We start from the raw sequence: 18,162 nt of genomic DNA, 5'->3' as shown, positions 1-18,162 counted from the left end.
CCAGAATGATCCCTGGTATAAAAGGATTGTCTTATGAGCAAAGATTACTCACAGAGTTTGGGAGAATGACTGATAATCTCTTTGAAAGATGAGGCAGCATAGTGGCTCAGTCTTTAGCATGCTGCCTCATACTGCCATGGACCCAGATTCAATTCCAGCCACGGGTGATTATCTGCTTGGAATTACACATTTTCCCTATCTGCATGGGTTTCCTCCAGTTCGATGGTTTCCTTCCACACTGCAAAGATGTGCAGGTTAGGTGAATTGGCAATGCTAAATTGCCATAATGTTCTGGGTTTGTAGGTTAGGTGGATTAGACTTGGGAAATGCAGGATGATGGGGTAGGGGTGATATTTATACTAACATCTAATCCACTCCTATTAAAGAGTTTGGAAATCAGGGAACTTCTGGAAGCTCTTTACATACAGAAAGAGAAAATTAACCTTCTAGACATTATGCAGGCTATTGTGTTACATCAAGGATCTCCATTTATTCAATATAATACATCCCACGTGGGGTTGAAATTAATGAATACAGAAGGAACAGAAATTGAGAGAACTCTTGCAAAAAAACCTTATGGTCTTTTCTGTGCCAATGCATGATGGCATAGAATCAGCAGAAATGCATACTGAGAAAGAAGATCAAAACGTAACACTAAATTAAATCAAAATAGGTACAGAGGTGGACTTAATGAATGTGAAATCTTAAGATGCACCAGAGTGCAAGCCCCACCTGTTTGTTGCTCAAAATAAACAGAACACTTAAAATGCCGTAACCAGCAACTTTGAAATTGTCATTAATACAAAAATAAAATTGGTTGTCAGTTTGCGGATTGATTAAATTGTCCAGTGTTTTAAATATGACTGTTTGTAAAGGCAAATTAACCATATAAGACCAGGAAAGTGGAAATGGTTCCAGAGGAGAATTCTCTTTCCTTTAGATGAGAAATAGGTGGCAGGCTAAACCTGTCATGTGGCACAGAGAACAATGCTTGCTGATAATCTTAATGCCAATGTGGTGGTGGCACTGCAGATGTGAACAGGTAGTGTTGTCAATGCAAAGACATGACTTGGACTAAGACTGAACAGTGTCTCTTTCACAGATCATGAAACCATTGTTAATTGTCAGAAAAACGCATCTAGTTCACTAGATCCTAGCATCTAGGAAGAAATCTGCCATCCTCACCTGGTTTTGCCTACATGTGACTCCACATCCACAGCAATTTGGTTGATTCTAAATTGCCTTCTGAAATGGCCTAGCAAGCCATGCAGTTGTACCAATCGCTACAAAGTCTCAAGGAAGTGAAACTAGATTAGATTAGATTACTTACAGTGTGGAAACAGGCCCTTCGGCCCAACAAGTCCACACCGACCCGCCGAAGCGTAACCCACCCATACCCCTACATTTACCCCTTTACCTAACACTACGGGCAATTTAGCATGGCCAATTCACCTGACTTGCACATCTTTGGACTGTGGGAGGAATCCGGAGCCCCCGGAGGAAACCCACGCAGACACGGGGAGAACGTGCAAACTCCACACAGTCAGTCGCCTGAGTCGGGAATTGAACCCGGGTCTCTGGCGCTGCGAGGCAGCAGTGCTAACCACTGTGCCACCGTGCCGCCTGGCATTGACCTAGGCACCAGAAAAGACAATGGCAGAAACAGCCCTGTCAACCCTGCAAAGTACTTCTTACTAATATCTGGGGGCTAGGGCCAAAATTTGGAGACCTGTCTCAAAACCTAATCAAGCAACATCCTGACACAATCATACTTACAGAAACATGCCTTACAGACAATGACCCAGACACCAGCATCATCATTCCTGGATGTATCCTGTGCCACAGGCAGGACAGATCCAGCAGAGGTGGCGACACAGTGGTATAGAGTTGGGAGGGAGTTGCCCTGGAAGTCCTGCCTCCATATTGAACAACATTTAGAGGAAGTACGGAGGATGGCAAGAGCACAAAATGCACGTAGGAGGGGGATTTCAGTGTCTACCACCAAGAGTGGCTCAGAAACAGTACTATGGATCAAGCTGATTGGATCCGAAAGGGTCTGCAATTGGTTTTGAAGGAAGCATCAAATGGGAAAACATACTTGACTTCAACCGTACCAATCTGTCCATGAAAGTATCAGTAAGAGCAACCACTACACAGTCATTGTGGAGACGAAGTTCCACTTTCGTATTGAGAATAACCTCCATTGTGTTGTGTGGTACAATCATTATACTAAATTGGACAGACTTTGGATAGATCTAGCAACGCAAGACTGTGCATCCACGAGGTGGTGTGGGCGATCAACAGCAGCAGAATTGTACTCCAGCACAATTTGTAACCTCATGGCCCGGCATATCCCCCACTCAACCATTACTATTCGGCCAGGGAATCAACCCTGGTTCAATGGAGTGTGCAGGAGGGCATGGTAAGAGGAGCACCAGGCATACTTGAAAATTAAGTGTCAGCCTGGTGAAGCTAACAAACAGGACTACTTGCATACCAAACAGCACAAGCAGCAGTTGTGAGCTCACAACTAAAGGATCAGATCTCAGCTTGGCAGGCCTGCCACATCCAGTTATGAATGGTGGGTGAGCAATTAAACAATTCACTGGAGGAGGAGGCTCCACAAGTTTCCCCTTCCTCAATGATGGAAGAGCCCAGCATACCAGTGCAAAAGATAAGCTTGAAGCTTTGACAGCAACCTTCACCTAAAAGTGCCAAGTGGATGATCTATCTCAGTCTCCAGCATTACAGATACCAGTCTTCAGACAATTTGATTCGCTCCATGTGATATCAAGAATGGTTGAAGAAACTGGATGCTTCAAAGGTTATATGACCTGACAACATTCCATCAACAGTACTGAAGGCTTGTGCTCCAGAACTGGCTGTTCACCTGGCCAAACTGTTCCAGTACAGTTGCAACATTGCCACCTATCTGACAATGTGGAAAATTGTCGAGATATGTCCTGTACATAAAAAGAAGGACAAATCCAACCCAACCAATTACCATCCCATTGGTCTACTCTCGATCATCAGTAAAGGGATGGAAGGTGTCATCAACAGTGCTATCAAGCAGCACCTGCTCAGTGACACTTAGTTTATGTTCCGCCAGTGCCACTCAGCTCCTGACCTCATTACAGCTTTAGTTCAAACATGGACAAAGAGCTGAATTCCAGAAGTGAGGTGAGAGTGACAGCCCTTGACATCAAGGTCACAATTGACCAAATGTGGCATCAAGGAGCCCGAGCAAAACTGGAATCAAAGGGTATTGGGGACAAACTTTCCACTGGTTGGAATCATATCTGTCAGATAGGAAGATGGTTGTGGTTGTTGGTGAGTTATCTCAGCTCCAGGACATCTCTGCAAGAGCTTGTTAAGGTAGTGTCCAAGGCCCAACATCTTCAGCTGCTTCATCATTGACCTTCCCTCCATCATAAGGTCAGAAGTGGGGATATTCGCCAATGATTGCACAATGTCCAGCACTGTTCGCAGCACCTCAGATACCGACACAGTCCATATTCAAATGCAACAGGATTTGGACAATATCCAGGTTTGGGCTGACAAATCTCAAGTAACATTCATGTCACACAAATCTAAATGCCATAGCTTGACATTCAATTGTGTTACCATCACTAAATTCCCCCACAATCAACATCCTGGGGGGTTATCATTGACTAGAAATTCAACTGGAGTGGCTATAAGAGCAGATCAGAGGCTAGGAATACTGTAGTGAGTAACTCACCTCCTGACTCCCCCCAAAGCCTGTCTATCATCTACAAGACACAAGTCAGAAGTGTGATGGAATACTTTCCACACTTGCCTGGATGAGTGTAGTTCCAACAACACTTAAGAAACATGACACCATCTAGGACAAAGCAGCCCACTTGATTGGCTTTACATTTACAAGCCTCCACTCACTCCATCACTGGTGGTCAGTAGCAGCAGTGCATACCACTTACAAGACACGCTGCAGAAATTCACCAAAGATCCTCCAACAGCACCTTACAAACCATGACTACTTCCAACGAAAAGGACAAGGGCAGCACAAAATGGGAACATCACAGCCTTCAAACTGGCCTCCAAGCCTCTGACCATCCTGACTTGAAAATATATTGCCACTCTGAATCTCTCCTCTCCATCGTGTCCCCTCCCCTCCATTCGCTAACATCAACCCCTCTCACTCTCCAATAATCTTCCCCGAATAGTCCTTCAACCTCCAAATTGTGGGTCTGTCATTCACATTAATAAGTACAGCTTTAACAACACATGAGAAACTCAATATAGTCCATAATAAAGCAGCCATTTTGATGAATATTTCATGCACTAACTCAATTACCTCCTGCTTTCATCTTGGTTTGGTGCCACCTATGAAATGCATAACTCTCTGTCGGTTCATCTGCAGAACCCCATAGATCACAACATCCACTGTCTGCTCAGACATCCAGAAGGTGCTCGGCTCTTCACCTCAATTCCATAGAAAAACCATAGAAAATCATACATCATTCAGACTTGGACATTATCATTGCTCTTTCACTTCATTGAAAAACTGGAACTCCCTATCCAACAGCATTGTGGAATCATCTTCAGCACATTAATATCAGTGATGCAAGAATAAGACTCATTACCACCTTTTCAGGAGAGCTGTAGATAAGTAATACACAAAGCAGAAAGGAATAATCAAAATCCAGGTGAGATGAAGCAGAGTGAGGGAAGGCTGACAAGGAATGTAAGCAGCAGCATTGATCATCTGGATTTTAAAAAGGGGCTGCACGGTGGCTCAGTTGTTAGCACTGCTGCCTCATAATGCCAGGGACCCGGGATCGATTCCAGCCTTGGGCGACTGTCCATGTGGAATTTGCACATTCTCCCTGTGTCTGAGCGGGTTTCCTACCACAGTCCAAAGATGTAAAGGTTAGGTGAATTGGCCATGCTAAATTGCCCGTAGTGTAGGTTATTAGTCACGTTTAAATATAGGGGAATGGGTCTGGGTGGGTTACTCTTCAGAGGGTTGGTGTGGACTTGTTGGGCTGAAGGGCCCGTTTCCACATTGCAGGGATTCTAATTCAACAAAGGCCTCACCAGTGATGCTTACATCTCACAAATTAAGTTTTAAAATGTCAAGCTAAAGTAAGTTGAATAGATTGTAGCAGGTTGACAATAGGTTAATTCGTTCAGGCTGTGCTACTCTACATCAAAAAGGCTTTTTGAAAGAAATGCATCTCTCAAGGCATTACTGACCACAGACTAAGGATTACAAACAACAGTCTTAATGAAATCAACTGGCTATATGTAAAGATTGGGTTTTCAAGGAGCCATGACTTAATGGATACATGCTGAAGCAAATTTTGATAATCACATTTTTAAAATTCCAAATGATGTACCCTGTGATATAAATCCATGATATATATTACGTGATTATTATTATTATGTGTGCATTCAGCTAGTTGACAAAAGAATATTTTGAACAATTTATGAAATGATTTGGCACAACTATGAAGTCTGCTTAATAGCCTGCTAAGTAAACTGGCAGAGGATGCATTTTAATTGCTCTTCAGATTCTAGGTCAGAACAGGCTGTCTTTCTATAATTATACTTTGCTTGGAAGTATGAAACAGAACTGTTTGGTGTGCCAGGTGAAAAATGCTATCATCTTCATTAATGTTTTAAAAATCCTCCAGTCCATATCCGTAAACAATAATTCAAAATACTTCCCTTACTCAGATTATTAATTCAACTCATTTTGCAGTATTTTCACCAAATGTTCATTCATTCAAATAACAAAGAAAAAATGGTTGCTGAGTATTAAACATCAAACTCAATTCAAAATTAACCAACCAGTCAATAATGTTATTTTCAAGAAATCTATCTGGCTGTGATGTTGCTTGTTATTTTTCCAAGAGGGCTCGTAAAGGCAAAGGTGCCAATATGTCTGGAAGTGGCAACTTTAAACAATGGCAGGGGAGTGGCCAGTTCTCCAAGTTCAGATTTTTTTTCTAGTTTGATTTGTTTTAGAAAGCAATCAGAATTGCTGGTAGCAGAGAAGCTGCTACAGTGAAACAAGGTTCCATGCTTCAACAGATGTTTCTTGCCTGACTCTTCTCTCTGAAATCTCTCCTGCCTGTAAGAGATTGAATTTAACATTTGCTAATGAGTGTGTTTTTGGGATGTTGCAGATATTGGAACAGCTCCTTCTTTAAGTTACAATTTCGAGTCAGTTGGGTTTCCAAACAGTTAAGTTATTCTAAATTCTGTTTTATTTTGTTCGTGTTTCAACCATGGTGTTTAAATAAATTGTTTTGCTTAAACCTGAGTGGTTTGACCAACTGCATCACTCCTGAAACATCCACTATACATCTGCTATTAAAATAAGAAAAAGTTAGGGCCTGGTCTACCTTTTTAAAATGTTTTGAGAGAATCTGGCCTGGTCCATAACACTGGCCTTACCTGTCAGAAATCCCTGAGGAAAGAAGAATCCAGAAATCCAGAAAGACTTTGGTTGTCCTCGTTTGATCCAAGTCTAAAAATGAGGCAAACTAAAAATTCAGTTCTGTGTAATCATTTCCACACGTTAGCACTTGGCAGTTCACATTAACCCACTGAACTGAATATATAAAATCACAAAGACAATGTAGTCAGTTAGTCAACCTAATTTTGAACTGTCATATGCTTTGTTTAATTTTCTCTTAAAATTAAAGGAGAATTCACTTAGTGCTGCCAAACATATCAACACGAGATAGCAGTTATATATTTATAATTCTTCCTCTTGACTAATTCAAATAAAGATATTAGGTAAATAACCAGTTTTTCAGTTTCTGTAAAGGCCATATTTTGAGCCAACTGCTTTGACATGACTACGATTGGATGTCACCATCACAAGTTATTTTCTTCATCCTTTCAGCAGAATTCAATATTCTCAATTGTACTATCTTTCAATGGCCTACCAGGGAAAACATCTATGTTTTTGAGGAGAAAGTAAGGACTGCAGATGCTGGAGATCAGAGTCGAGAGTGTGGCGCTGGAAAAGCACAGCAGGTCAGGCAACATCCAAAGAGCAGGAGAATTGATGTTTCGGGCATAAGTCCATTATCAGGAATGGGTCTTGTGGGCCAAAGGGGCTGAGAGATAAATAGGAGGGGGATGGGGCTGGGGAGGAAGGTAGCTGAGAGTGTGATAGGTAGATTAAGGTGGGGATGAAGGTGATAGGTCAGAGAGGAGGGTGAAGCGGATAGATGGGAAGGAAGGTAAACATGTAGGACAGATCAAGAGGGTGGTACCAATTTGGAAGGTTGGATTTGGGATAAGGTGGGGGGAGCAGAATTGAGGAAACTGTGAAATCCACATTGATACCAAGTGGTTAGAGGGTCCCAAGGCAGGTGGTAAGGGTTTGAAGATGGAGGAGGTCCAGGACCTGCATGTCCTTGGGGGAGTGGGAGGACGAGATAAAGTGTTCAGCCACGAGTGATGGGGTTGCTTTGTGCGTGTGTCCTGGAGATGTTCTCTGAAGTGTTCTGCAAGGAGGCATCCTGTCTCCCCAATGTAGAGGAGACTACATCGGAAGCAATGGATACAGTAAATGATGTGTGTGGAAGTGCAGGTATACTTCTGACAGATGCGGCAGGCTCCTCTGGGGCCTTAGACAGAGGTGAGGGGGGAGGTGTGAGTGTAGGCTTTGCAATTCTTGTGGTGGCAAGAAAAGGTGCCAGGAGGGGAGGTGGGTTGGTGGGGGGTGTGGATCTGACAACAGAGTCATAGAGAGAATGATCCGTTGATGGAGATGGAGAGGTCCAGGAAGGGGAGGGAGGTGTCTTAGATAGTTCAGGAGAACGTAAGGTCGGGGCGGAACACGTTAGTAAAGTCTTTGAACTGTTCAACCTACTCGTGAGAGCACAAGGTGGCACCAATACAGTCATCACTGTAGTGGAGGCAAAGGTGGGGAATGGTGCCAGCATAGCTGGGGAAGATGGACTGTTCCATGTACCCAACAAAGAGACAGGCATAGCTGGGGCCCATGGCTACCCTTTTGGTCTGGAGGATTTGGGAGGATTCAAGTAGAGATGATTGTTTTTGAAAAAACAATTTTAAAATGTATGTTTTTGAGACACTTTCCTGTACTCAATTGTATTTGTGGTAGTTAAATAATAGAGACTTGAATTCTCTGATGTTGACTGGCACAGCATTCCAGCTGGCTGCGACTGAGCTGTTGAGAGTCTCTGTCCATTTGAAGTTCAGGTCTCATTTCCATGCTGCTGGCAGTCTATAGCTTCAAACCGGATATCCACATGCAGCTTTCTGATTCTAGGCTGCTGCTATATTGGGCAGCCCAGAGGTTGATTGGATGATGCCATGGGGACTGACCATAAACATACTGGAGAGAATCAGACAACAAAGACCCTTGTTGTCCTTAGGGAGTTAAACCCCCAGCATTACAAAAATAATTTAAAATAATCTTTCTATTGGTACTTTTCCACAATGTAATGGCAGAACACTGTCCACAGAGAACATGAAACATGCTCAGTCCAGCTGTTCCAAAATTAAAGACCACTGTTCCCTGAAAGTTATGAGACCCAAATCGGTATGTTAATAAGGGACTAGTACCAGAAAGAAGACAACGCTCTTGGGATATCATGGGTCATGAAAATTACAATGGTGTAACTGGTCAAATATCTCTGCCATCATTAAGAGGGAAGACTTCAGTCTAGAATGTGCATGCGAAGATAGATGTCTTAGATTCTATTTCTAGAGTGCTGAGTTTGATAATCTACCATGTACACATACAGGAGTATTAACGTTTGAAAAGAACTGAACAGTCTTACTTAGAGGTAAGAAGCAAGTAACCTCAAGGACAATGTATGTGTAGATATGCACAGTCCACAGATAAACCAGATCAGTATCTCATTGCACCAGTAACAATTAGATTAGATTCCTAACAATGTTGACTTAAAGCACAGCATTAACAATAATTGTCCAATCTCTTTTCAAGATGGAGTCAATCAGAACTTATTTCTGAAAAGCTGTCTCATAAAGTAATGATACAAAGTTATTCAAGGCTAAACAAAGATATATATTTTTCATCTGTTCATTTGCACTGTGGGCCACAGGAGTGAGCCTCAGAATGTATTGTGAAATTAGCTGATTGCAATTAATCTGATTACAGAGGTACTTAGAGTACAGCTTCCCAAACTGGGGTTTAGCATTTCAATGGAATCGTGAGCAGAAATGTTGTGGTTGTGAGCTCAAAAGTAGAAATGACTGATGTAGAGTGCAGCACCACCTACCCCACCCTTCATCCCTCTCACAGGTGTTTGCTCTCTCACTGCCTCATAGCTCTTCCCCACTCCTGGTCTCAGAATCCCACCAAAGAGTCATGACTATTTCAATGCCTTAGTGTTGAAAGGGGTTTGGGAAGCATTGAGGAAGTAAAGATGGTAATATGATGGTATTATTACTGGACTAGTAACCTAGCATTCCAGGGTCTGGTCCGTCATGGTATGGGTTCAAATTCCACCATAAGAAATAGTGAGGACTGCAGATGCTGGAGTAGTCAGAATGGATAAAGTGTTGTGCTGGAAAAAGCACAACAGGTCAGGTAGCATCTGAGGAGCAAGAGAGTCAACATTTCAGATTTAACTCTTCATCAGGACTCCTGATGAAGGGTTAAGCCCAAAAAGTCAAATCTCTTGCTCCTCAGATGCTACCTGACCTCCTGCGCTTTTAGGAGAAAGTGAGGTCTGCAGATGCTGGAGATCAAAGTTGAAACTTTATTGCTGGAACAGCACAGCAGGTCAGGCAGCATCCAGGGAACAGGAGATTCGACGTTTCGGGCACAGGCCCTTCTTCAGGAATTCCTGAAGAAGGGCCTGTGCCCGAAACGTCGAATCTCCTGTTCCCTGGATGCTGCCTGACCTGCTGTGCTGTTCCAGCAATAAAGTTTCAACTCCTGCGCTTTTTCCAGGGCCATACTTCAAATTCCCCCATGTCAACTGGTGAAATTTAAATTCAATTGATAAAGTTGCAATTGAAAGCTAGTCTCAGCAATAGTTACTAAAGATAGCTAATCTGATAGAGAAAGACTTTTAATCAGTAAGAAATCAAAGGTTATGGAGAAATGACAGGTAAGTGAATTTAAGAATTAGTAAATCAGCCACAATCTTATTGAATGCTGGAGCAAACTTGATTGGCTGAATGACCTACTTCTGCACTTACATCTGATGCAAACAAATCTACTTCGCTTTTGGAGAAGAAAATCTGCCATTCTTACTTCAAACCTACGTGATGTGGTCCAATGCTTGACCACCCTCTGAAATGGCTATCACTCTGTCAGAAGAGCAATTAGGAATATGCAACAATTGCTGAAACAAGCCAGAGAGCCCATAAAAGAATGAAAAAAAAAGCCTCAGTTTCACTGAGTAAAGAGCAAATTTTGCTAGTGTTTCTAGTCCCAATTGCTTTCCAGTGAACTGTGTCAAAAATATAGGTCCAGCAGTCATCTTATGAAGATAGTGCATAATTACCTTCCAATCCAATATGACAAGATGATTCATAGGCTCCATCACAGATGCACTATTCTCCTTCATCCTCCTTTCCTGTTGATAGTTCCAAGTCCCTGATGTTTCTGCCTATCCCTGTTTCAATTGATCCCCTTTTACATACATATCAATGTTTCCAATTTAGCTCCAGAATAAAAATTCCCCTGCCTTTGTAAGCCCTATACTCTCATTATATAGAGGTCAGAGTTACCATCATCTGTTTAAGTTCACATTAATTATTAGGTGCCAGCCTATGATCTGCAAATTCCCCCTATTAGTGTCAGCATCCCCTCAGAGACCGAATACTATGAAGTCCATCTCCTTGATTGCTTAGTTTTCTGTGGACTCTATAGGCAGTCCCCTGATATTTCCCCTGATCTTTACTGACCAAAACCCCAACACTGTCAATGGCCCACCCCTGAGCTGACATTCCATGATAGCCCAACTGAACTCTGCCCATCATTCTTGGCTGATGTCTCAACAGCATCTCAACCAAACAATTTGTAATCCCTGGACTGCTTACATGTTAACTTGCAGGACTGGCTGTTGCTCAATCTCTGGACTGCAAAGACATGAATTCCTAGACTCAGATGAGAACAATTGCTTGCCTGAATGTGGCCAACCCCATGGACTTTAAACAGATGAGACTGTGGCAGGTTGACAGCAGCATAATGATCTGTTGAGGATGGTGATTTTAATGATGTGAAGTTGCATGGATTAAAGGTCGAGGAGGATGGTGGCCATGGACCATGGGCCAACTGTGTGCAGTTGCATGATGGCCAGGTATTCAGCAAGGTGAGGCAGCCAGATACCCACTCGGTGTTACTGGTTGGGTTTTTGTGACATCCAGTTTCTCACTGGAGGAGTGGAGAAGTGGAGGAGTGGAGAATTAGAAATAGGATGGAAATAAGATAACTTGGAACTTTAATGAGATGCAAAACATGGAAATAAGGAAGTCAGCAATCACAGATGAGTTGCTAAAGTATTCATTGAAGGCTTGAGAAGAAAATTGGGATTACTTTTCTCAATATCAAAAGTCTGATTTTTTCATTCTTGCACGATGTTGTCACCACACTCTACATTTCTCTTGCCACAACAGAGGGGGGAGAAAAGCCACCCATTGTCTTTCTAGCTAATGGATAGAGATGTAATTGGGCTTAGCTGACTCTCATACTTCCTGATGTTGAATACACACACTGTAAATAACATAATAAATGCTATTTTACTGAGATTCCAATTTCAGATGGTTCTTAATTCAGCTTCTACTTCACTGGAAGTTAGCACATAGTTGGCCCATGATCATGGTCACCATCCTCCACGACCCTTAATCCATATAACTCCACATCATAAAATCACCATCCTCACCATTTCAATATACTGCAGTCAAACTTGCCATAATCTCATTAATGGCAAAGTCTATTCTGGTTACACTTTGACACAACTTATGTAATGTAAAAGAAACATATCTGCTAATTTGAACATGGCAAGATTCACAAACATTATTGGGTAAGTGAACAAATATTAGGAACAGAATATGAATTGGTTGTCCATTGGACTTAATAGAAAAGAGCACTGGATATTTTGCAAACACATACGCCCATTGAAGAATATAAGTTGGCTATGACTCCAGAAGAAAAGTTGAAAACACAATGGACCATTTGGTCTCTTTCTGTGCTGTAAACCTTTGATGTTTCTGACACACTTATTTTGCTTCAATTGCATCATGAAATCTATCTGAAAGGTGAGATGGGGCTTTGGTTCAACATCAATTCTAAAGAGTTGGCATCTCCAACAGTGTGTCACTCCCATACTTTCCCACTGGAGTGTCAATCTAGATACATACCTTTGAAATGTGACTTGATCTAAAAGCGTGTAACTCAGAGGTGACAGCACTAAACACTTGCCTCAGGAGAAACAGCTCAATTGGCCAGATGTTTGCTCTGGGGCAAGACTGAAGCTGGAGGTTGGGTATACATTGGAGTTCGGCATACTTCTCACATCTATGTACAAATTCATTCACACCCCATACACACTCCTCATTAGGACTGAATGTATGCATTTGTTGGATGAGAAAATATAAATGTTTCATCTTGTATAAATCTAATTTAGTTTGTAATTGGTACTAAACTGAAATCTATAGTTGATGTTCTGTGATTGCCAGCTTTCAGTAGAGTTTTAATGAGGCTTCAGTGAAAGGGCAGTTTAATTAAGAACGAACTGAAAGTAGATTCTCATTACATGAGTAAGCTGGCCTTTTGGCTTAGGAGTGTTAAAAATTAGCAAACTTCATGTTAGCATTTGAGTGCAAATTACAGTAGATTATTGAGTTAAGGATTAATGTAGTGAAGTAGAAGGGAAAGAGATGCTCTGTTGCTTTTACTTTTTGTGAACTTTTTCAGCCTCATGAGTTGACTCTTACTATGTTCCAGGAGATGAAGCTGGTTATTTGACAGATGGTAAGTGAATAAGATCTATTGGCTTTCTAAGGTATAACAAAATATAATAACTGGTGGAAAAGTTAATAAAATTTATTAAACTTTAACAGAATATATAACTGAAAAAAAAATTAAATAATCCCTTATAACAGATTATGGATGGTGAGATAGATGCTATGTCACAGTTGCAGCCCCCAGATGCCAGTTTGGTCTAATGTAATCACATCTGTGGTAAGTATTTGAAATTACAGCAGCTTTTACTCAAAGTTTATGAGCTGCAGACTGAACTATAGAAACTGTGATATACTGGGGAGAGGGTAAGCTACCTGTATTATTTTACAACAAGGCAGACACATCTCCTGGGGTGGTCATCTGAGTTGGTCAGTGTTCAGCGACAGTGAAGTGTTATTGTGAATGAGGCAAATACGTGGACCCTTGGGCAGGTATGCAGAAATCCTAATTTTCCAACAGACCTGAGGTTGTTTCAATTTGTCTGGATGAAAACAAGGGCTGCAGGATAGATGAGCTAACTGACTGTGACCACCATGGTATAGGAGGCCAATCAAGGTTAGTATGAAGGCATGTAGAGGAAGCAGGGGACAATCTAGTGAGGGAGTCTGACACTCTTCTCTGTTGGAAAATGCAAGGGTTCAGACAACTGCTTGGTGCCAGGATTTCGGACACCTTCTCAGGGCTGGAGAGAAATTTGAAAAGTAGGATCCGGTTGTCATGGTTCACGTAGACACCAATAACATATGCAGAACAAAGGTGGTAGTTCTGGATTGCTCGTATGAGGAGCTAGGTGCTAAATTAAGAAACAGAAGCTCAAAGATCATAATCTCTGCATTAACAGCTGAGTCACTTGCAAATTGGCTAAGGGCAAATCCGATTAGAGATATGAATGAGTGGTTCATAGAATGGTCTGAGAGAAGTGGTGTCCAATTAACATAGCTTTCTAAAGAAAACAGATGAACTATGGCCAGAAATAGAAAGAAGTAAGTATGACCTAATAGCCATTACACTGAGACACAGCTCCAAAGTAACATGGTTTGGAAAGGTTGGGGTGGGGTGGATGCTCACTTAATTAATGATGGTATTAACAGAATAGAGGGAACACCTAAGTTCAGGAAATTAAGATGTAGAAACAATTGAAATAAGAAATGATAAAGGCGAGAAATCACTTATAGAAATGACGTGTAGCCCCCCCTAACAGCAATTATATAATAGGATCGTGTATCGAGGGTGAATAAGCCATGAAAGCTTGTCAGAAATGCACGGGGGATTTTAATTGACATGTGAGCTGGAAAAATCAGATGGACAAAGGTAGCCTGGACAAGGAGTTCATAGGATGTTTTCAGGTTAGTTTCTTAGCACAGCACATTCTGAAACTGACCAGAGAGTATGCTATACTAGACAAAGCATTGTGCAATGTTGTTATACTATGTCTCACCTCAATAAACTCTGTTCTTAATACGAAATCTTTCACCCATGCTCCCAATGGCTTGAGCGAGGGATAAGCTGCATCGGCCCAAAGAGATGGAACCTGATTGTTCAGGAAACTGGTGTACGTCTTTTCCACCTCTTCAGACATTACCACAAATCCAGCGATGGCTTTGTTCAGTGTAATTAAAGAGTCCTGAAATGAAAGGCAAATAAATGTTCAAAATGTTTATTTTCATTTTTCTTTGTGGACTGAGTCATGGGGTCATACAGCATAGAAACAGATTCTTTGGTCCAACTCATCCATGCTGACCAAATTTCCCAGACTAAACTAGTCCCACTTGCCTGTGTTTAGCCCTTATCCCTCTAAACTTTTCCTATTCGTGCACTTGTCCAAAAGTCTTTTAAATATTGCAACTATACCTGCAACTACCACTTCCTCTGGCAGTTCATTACACGTATGAACAACCTTCTGTGTGAAATAGTTGCCCCTTCTGTCCTTTTTAAATCTTTCGTCGCTCACCTTAAACTCCCCGACCCAAGGGAAACAACCTTTGTTATTCATCTTATCTAGGCCCCTCATGATTTTATAAACCACTATAAGGTCACACTTCAACCTCCCCAACACTCTGGTGAAAACATCCCGAGCCTAGCCATCCTCTCTTTATAATTCAAAACCTTCTGTCCCAGTAACATCCTTGTAAATCTTTTCTGCACCCTCTCCAATTCAATAATATGCTTCCCATAGCCGGGTGACCAGAACTGTATACTCCAAAAGTGGCCTCACCACAACATGATGTCCCAACTCTTACACTCAATGGTCTAACCAATGAAGGCAAGTGTGCCAAATGCCTTCTTCACAATCTTGCTTATCTGTGACAGAACTTTCAAAGTACTATGTATCTGAACCCTAGGTCTTTCTATTCGACAACACTCCCCAAGGCCCTAGCATTAAATGTGTAAGTCCTGTCCTTGTTCACCTTACAAAAATGAATCATCTCACATTTATCCAAATTTAAATTCCATCTACCACTCCTGGGCCCACTGGCCCATTTAATAAAGATCCCTTTGTAACCTTAGATAACCTTCTTTACTGTCAACAAACAACAGTTGATGCAGCATCGATCCTTGCAGAATATCACTGATCACAGACCTCCAATCTGAAAAACAATGCTCCACCACCACTCCCTGTATCCTACTGTCAAGCCAATTTTGTATCTAATAGGTAAGCTTTCCCTGAATCCCATGTGATCTAACTGCTAAGGCTAACTTTTGCTCTCCTAATTTTCCTCTTAAGAATGTCGCTACTTCCCTTTTAATCCTCAAGGAATTCACTTGATCCTAGCTGTCTATACCTGACATATGACACCTTTTTCTTGACCAGAGCCTCAATATCTCTAGTGATCCAGTGTTCCACAGTCCTACCAGCCTTACCCTTCACTCTTAGCAGGAACATCCTGCCTCTGAACTCTCATTATCTCACTTCTGGATGCCTCCCACTTGCCAGTTGTCCCTTTTCCTGCAAATAGTCTACCCTAATCAACTCTTGAGAATTCCAGTTTCACACCAACAAAGTTGACCTTAACTCCAATTTAGAACTTTAATTTTTACAAGACGTATGCTTTTCAAAATTATTTTAAAACTAACAGAATTATGATCACTGGTCACAAAGTGTTCCCCCACTAACGCTACAGTCATTTGTCCTGCCTTATTTTCCAAAGGAAGGTCAAGCATTGTTTCTTCTCTACTAGGTACATCTACAGAATGATAAAGAAAATTTTCTTGAACACATTTAACAAATTTCTGCCAATCCAAGCTCTTGACACTATGGCAGTTCTAGTTTACGTTTGGAAAGTTAAAATCCCCTATCATTACAACCCTATCTGATGCGGAAGAGCCGGTTTTGACTGGGGTGGACAAAGTTAAAAATCACACAACACCAGGTTATAGTCCAACAGGTTAATTTGAAAGTACAAACTTTTGAAGTGCTGCTCTTTCATCAGGTAGCTAGTGGGGCAGGATAAACCTGTTGTATTATAAACTGATTTTGTGTGATTTTTAACTTTAACCCTATCTAAGATCTTTGTACATATTTTAGTACTTTAAGTCTGATATCATTAAATATGTAACAACCCATATCCTCCATTGTCCTGTTCTAGACCCAGACAAGGAAGAATGCATCAGAGGTATGTGTCATTTGCCAAAACAATATGTGCCAGCAGGTACACTGAGCATTAGCATGGCCTAGATATGCCCCTGCTAAAGGTCCAACCTCTCAGAGGGACCTGTAGCATAAACCAAAGGCACAATCAGAAATCCAGCTGCAAACTTGAGAACCACAACTAGGAAACTGCAACACTATCCTCTATTTCCTTACAGCGGTCTCTACACAAAGCCCAGTGCCAGTTTCCTTGGGGACTATTAGTTGGAGTGGGCAGAAAGTGAGGTTGAAGAGCCAGGAATGGCCTGTCATATCCCTCATAATAGGGAATGCTAAGCCTGTGCCTGTTGTAGATGCAGGTCCTGCTTCATTCAAGAAATCCTACAGAAAGCATATGTGGAACAAAACACTTTGAACCCAAAGTCTCTAAGATAACAGGATCATCAAAATCTTTGGTTGCAGAATTGGTGCAAGAGGGAAATGGGTCAAATTAAACAATTTGCTGTGGCATTAGAATACTCTGATGTGTTTCAAGTCTTTGCCAGCCAACCATGTAATTTGATCATGCTATTGTTAACATTAGAGATTAAAAACACATATGGGCTCTCAATTGGTCATAAGCTTATTAGATTTTAGCATCCTTTTGAATAATTTTAGTAGTTTTATTTCTGTTTTTCGCTTTAAATTTGGTTTTAGTTAATAACTTCCCCTTCCTTTTACTCTTACATCAGTGGTTTTAGATTTTTTTTAAAATGTGACCTTAATTTCTCATAACAATTTTACTTTGATTGTCTGATACTGTTAAAATCATGTATGATAGCTTGGGGAGAACCTGAAGCATATTAATTCTGGGCTCTGATGATTTAGACTGCCTTACATCTAGCAGTTGTCCTTTCCAAAATATTTGCAAAATTTGGCAATTTTCTAGTATTTCACATTAGGTGCATTGTTGATTTGCCTTAAAACCATCACCCAGTTAAAGCTCAGCTCAAAAAGAAAGACTTTTTTTTGGATGTTTCTGAATAAACAAGCCTGGATGTGTACATACTGCTCTGTTCATAAAAATTGGTGCAAACATCTTATTCTTACTACAAATACATTAGTCTTTTAACCATTCTTTCATTTATCTTTGCCTCTTCCAAATAACACCAGACTTAATGGACCGTTAAATCAATCCAAGTAGTTTCTTTCATCACATTTTACTACCAACATTCCAAAGATAAAAAGAATGACCTAGAGACTTTGGGATCCAGAGACAACCTCTCGGACCCTAAGTTTTAAATTGCACCCATACATCTGGCATTTGAATTTGACAGCTTCAGATGATGAACTGCAGGGATCGTCCCCCTAGCAAATACTGAATCTATGGACAGATTGGGCCACAACAATGTCATTGGAAAATGATTGCTAGTTCAATTCTTGGTTTAAGCAAGGCAGTAGTTGCCTGGTCCACCTCATGGAAAAAGTTGAGATCAGAGAGATCCACATTAGCAGCCACACACCGTCTGATAATGTGCTCCTGCCCAGTGGCCAGTTGTCGTAATATTTGAATGGGAAGTTGATCAACATTATAGGAATGAAGCTTGGAAGTCAAATTTACATG

The 18,162-nt window shown here is 41.3% G+C and overlaps 1 protein-coding gene across 1 annotated transcript in view; it reads right to left on the bottom strand.

The window, feature by feature from the left end:
* dnah6 (dynein, axonemal, heavy chain 6) overlaps window positions 1-18,162 on the bottom strand; it is a 341,236-nt gene that overhangs the window by 15,738 nt on the left and 307,336 nt on the right. The window contains exons 74-75 of the mRNA XM_043705917.1: window positions 14,409-14,594; window positions 6,442-6,514 (exon numbers count right to left, since the gene is read on the bottom strand). Of these exons, the coding sequence (XP_043561852.1) occupies window positions 6,442-6,514; window positions 14,409-14,594 (259 nt within the window). The remainder of the gene's footprint in view (window positions 1-6,441; window positions 6,515-14,408; window positions 14,595-18,162) is intronic.

This window comes from Chiloscyllium plagiosum, chromosome 2, assembly GCF_004010195.1.
Source record: "Chiloscyllium plagiosum isolate BGI_BamShark_2017 chromosome 2, ASM401019v2, whole genome shotgun sequence".
Taxonomy (NCBI): domain Eukaryota; kingdom Metazoa; phylum Chordata; class Chondrichthyes; order Orectolobiformes; family Hemiscylliidae; genus Chiloscyllium; species Chiloscyllium plagiosum.
This window is presented reverse-complemented; position numbering and strand designations above follow the sequence as displayed.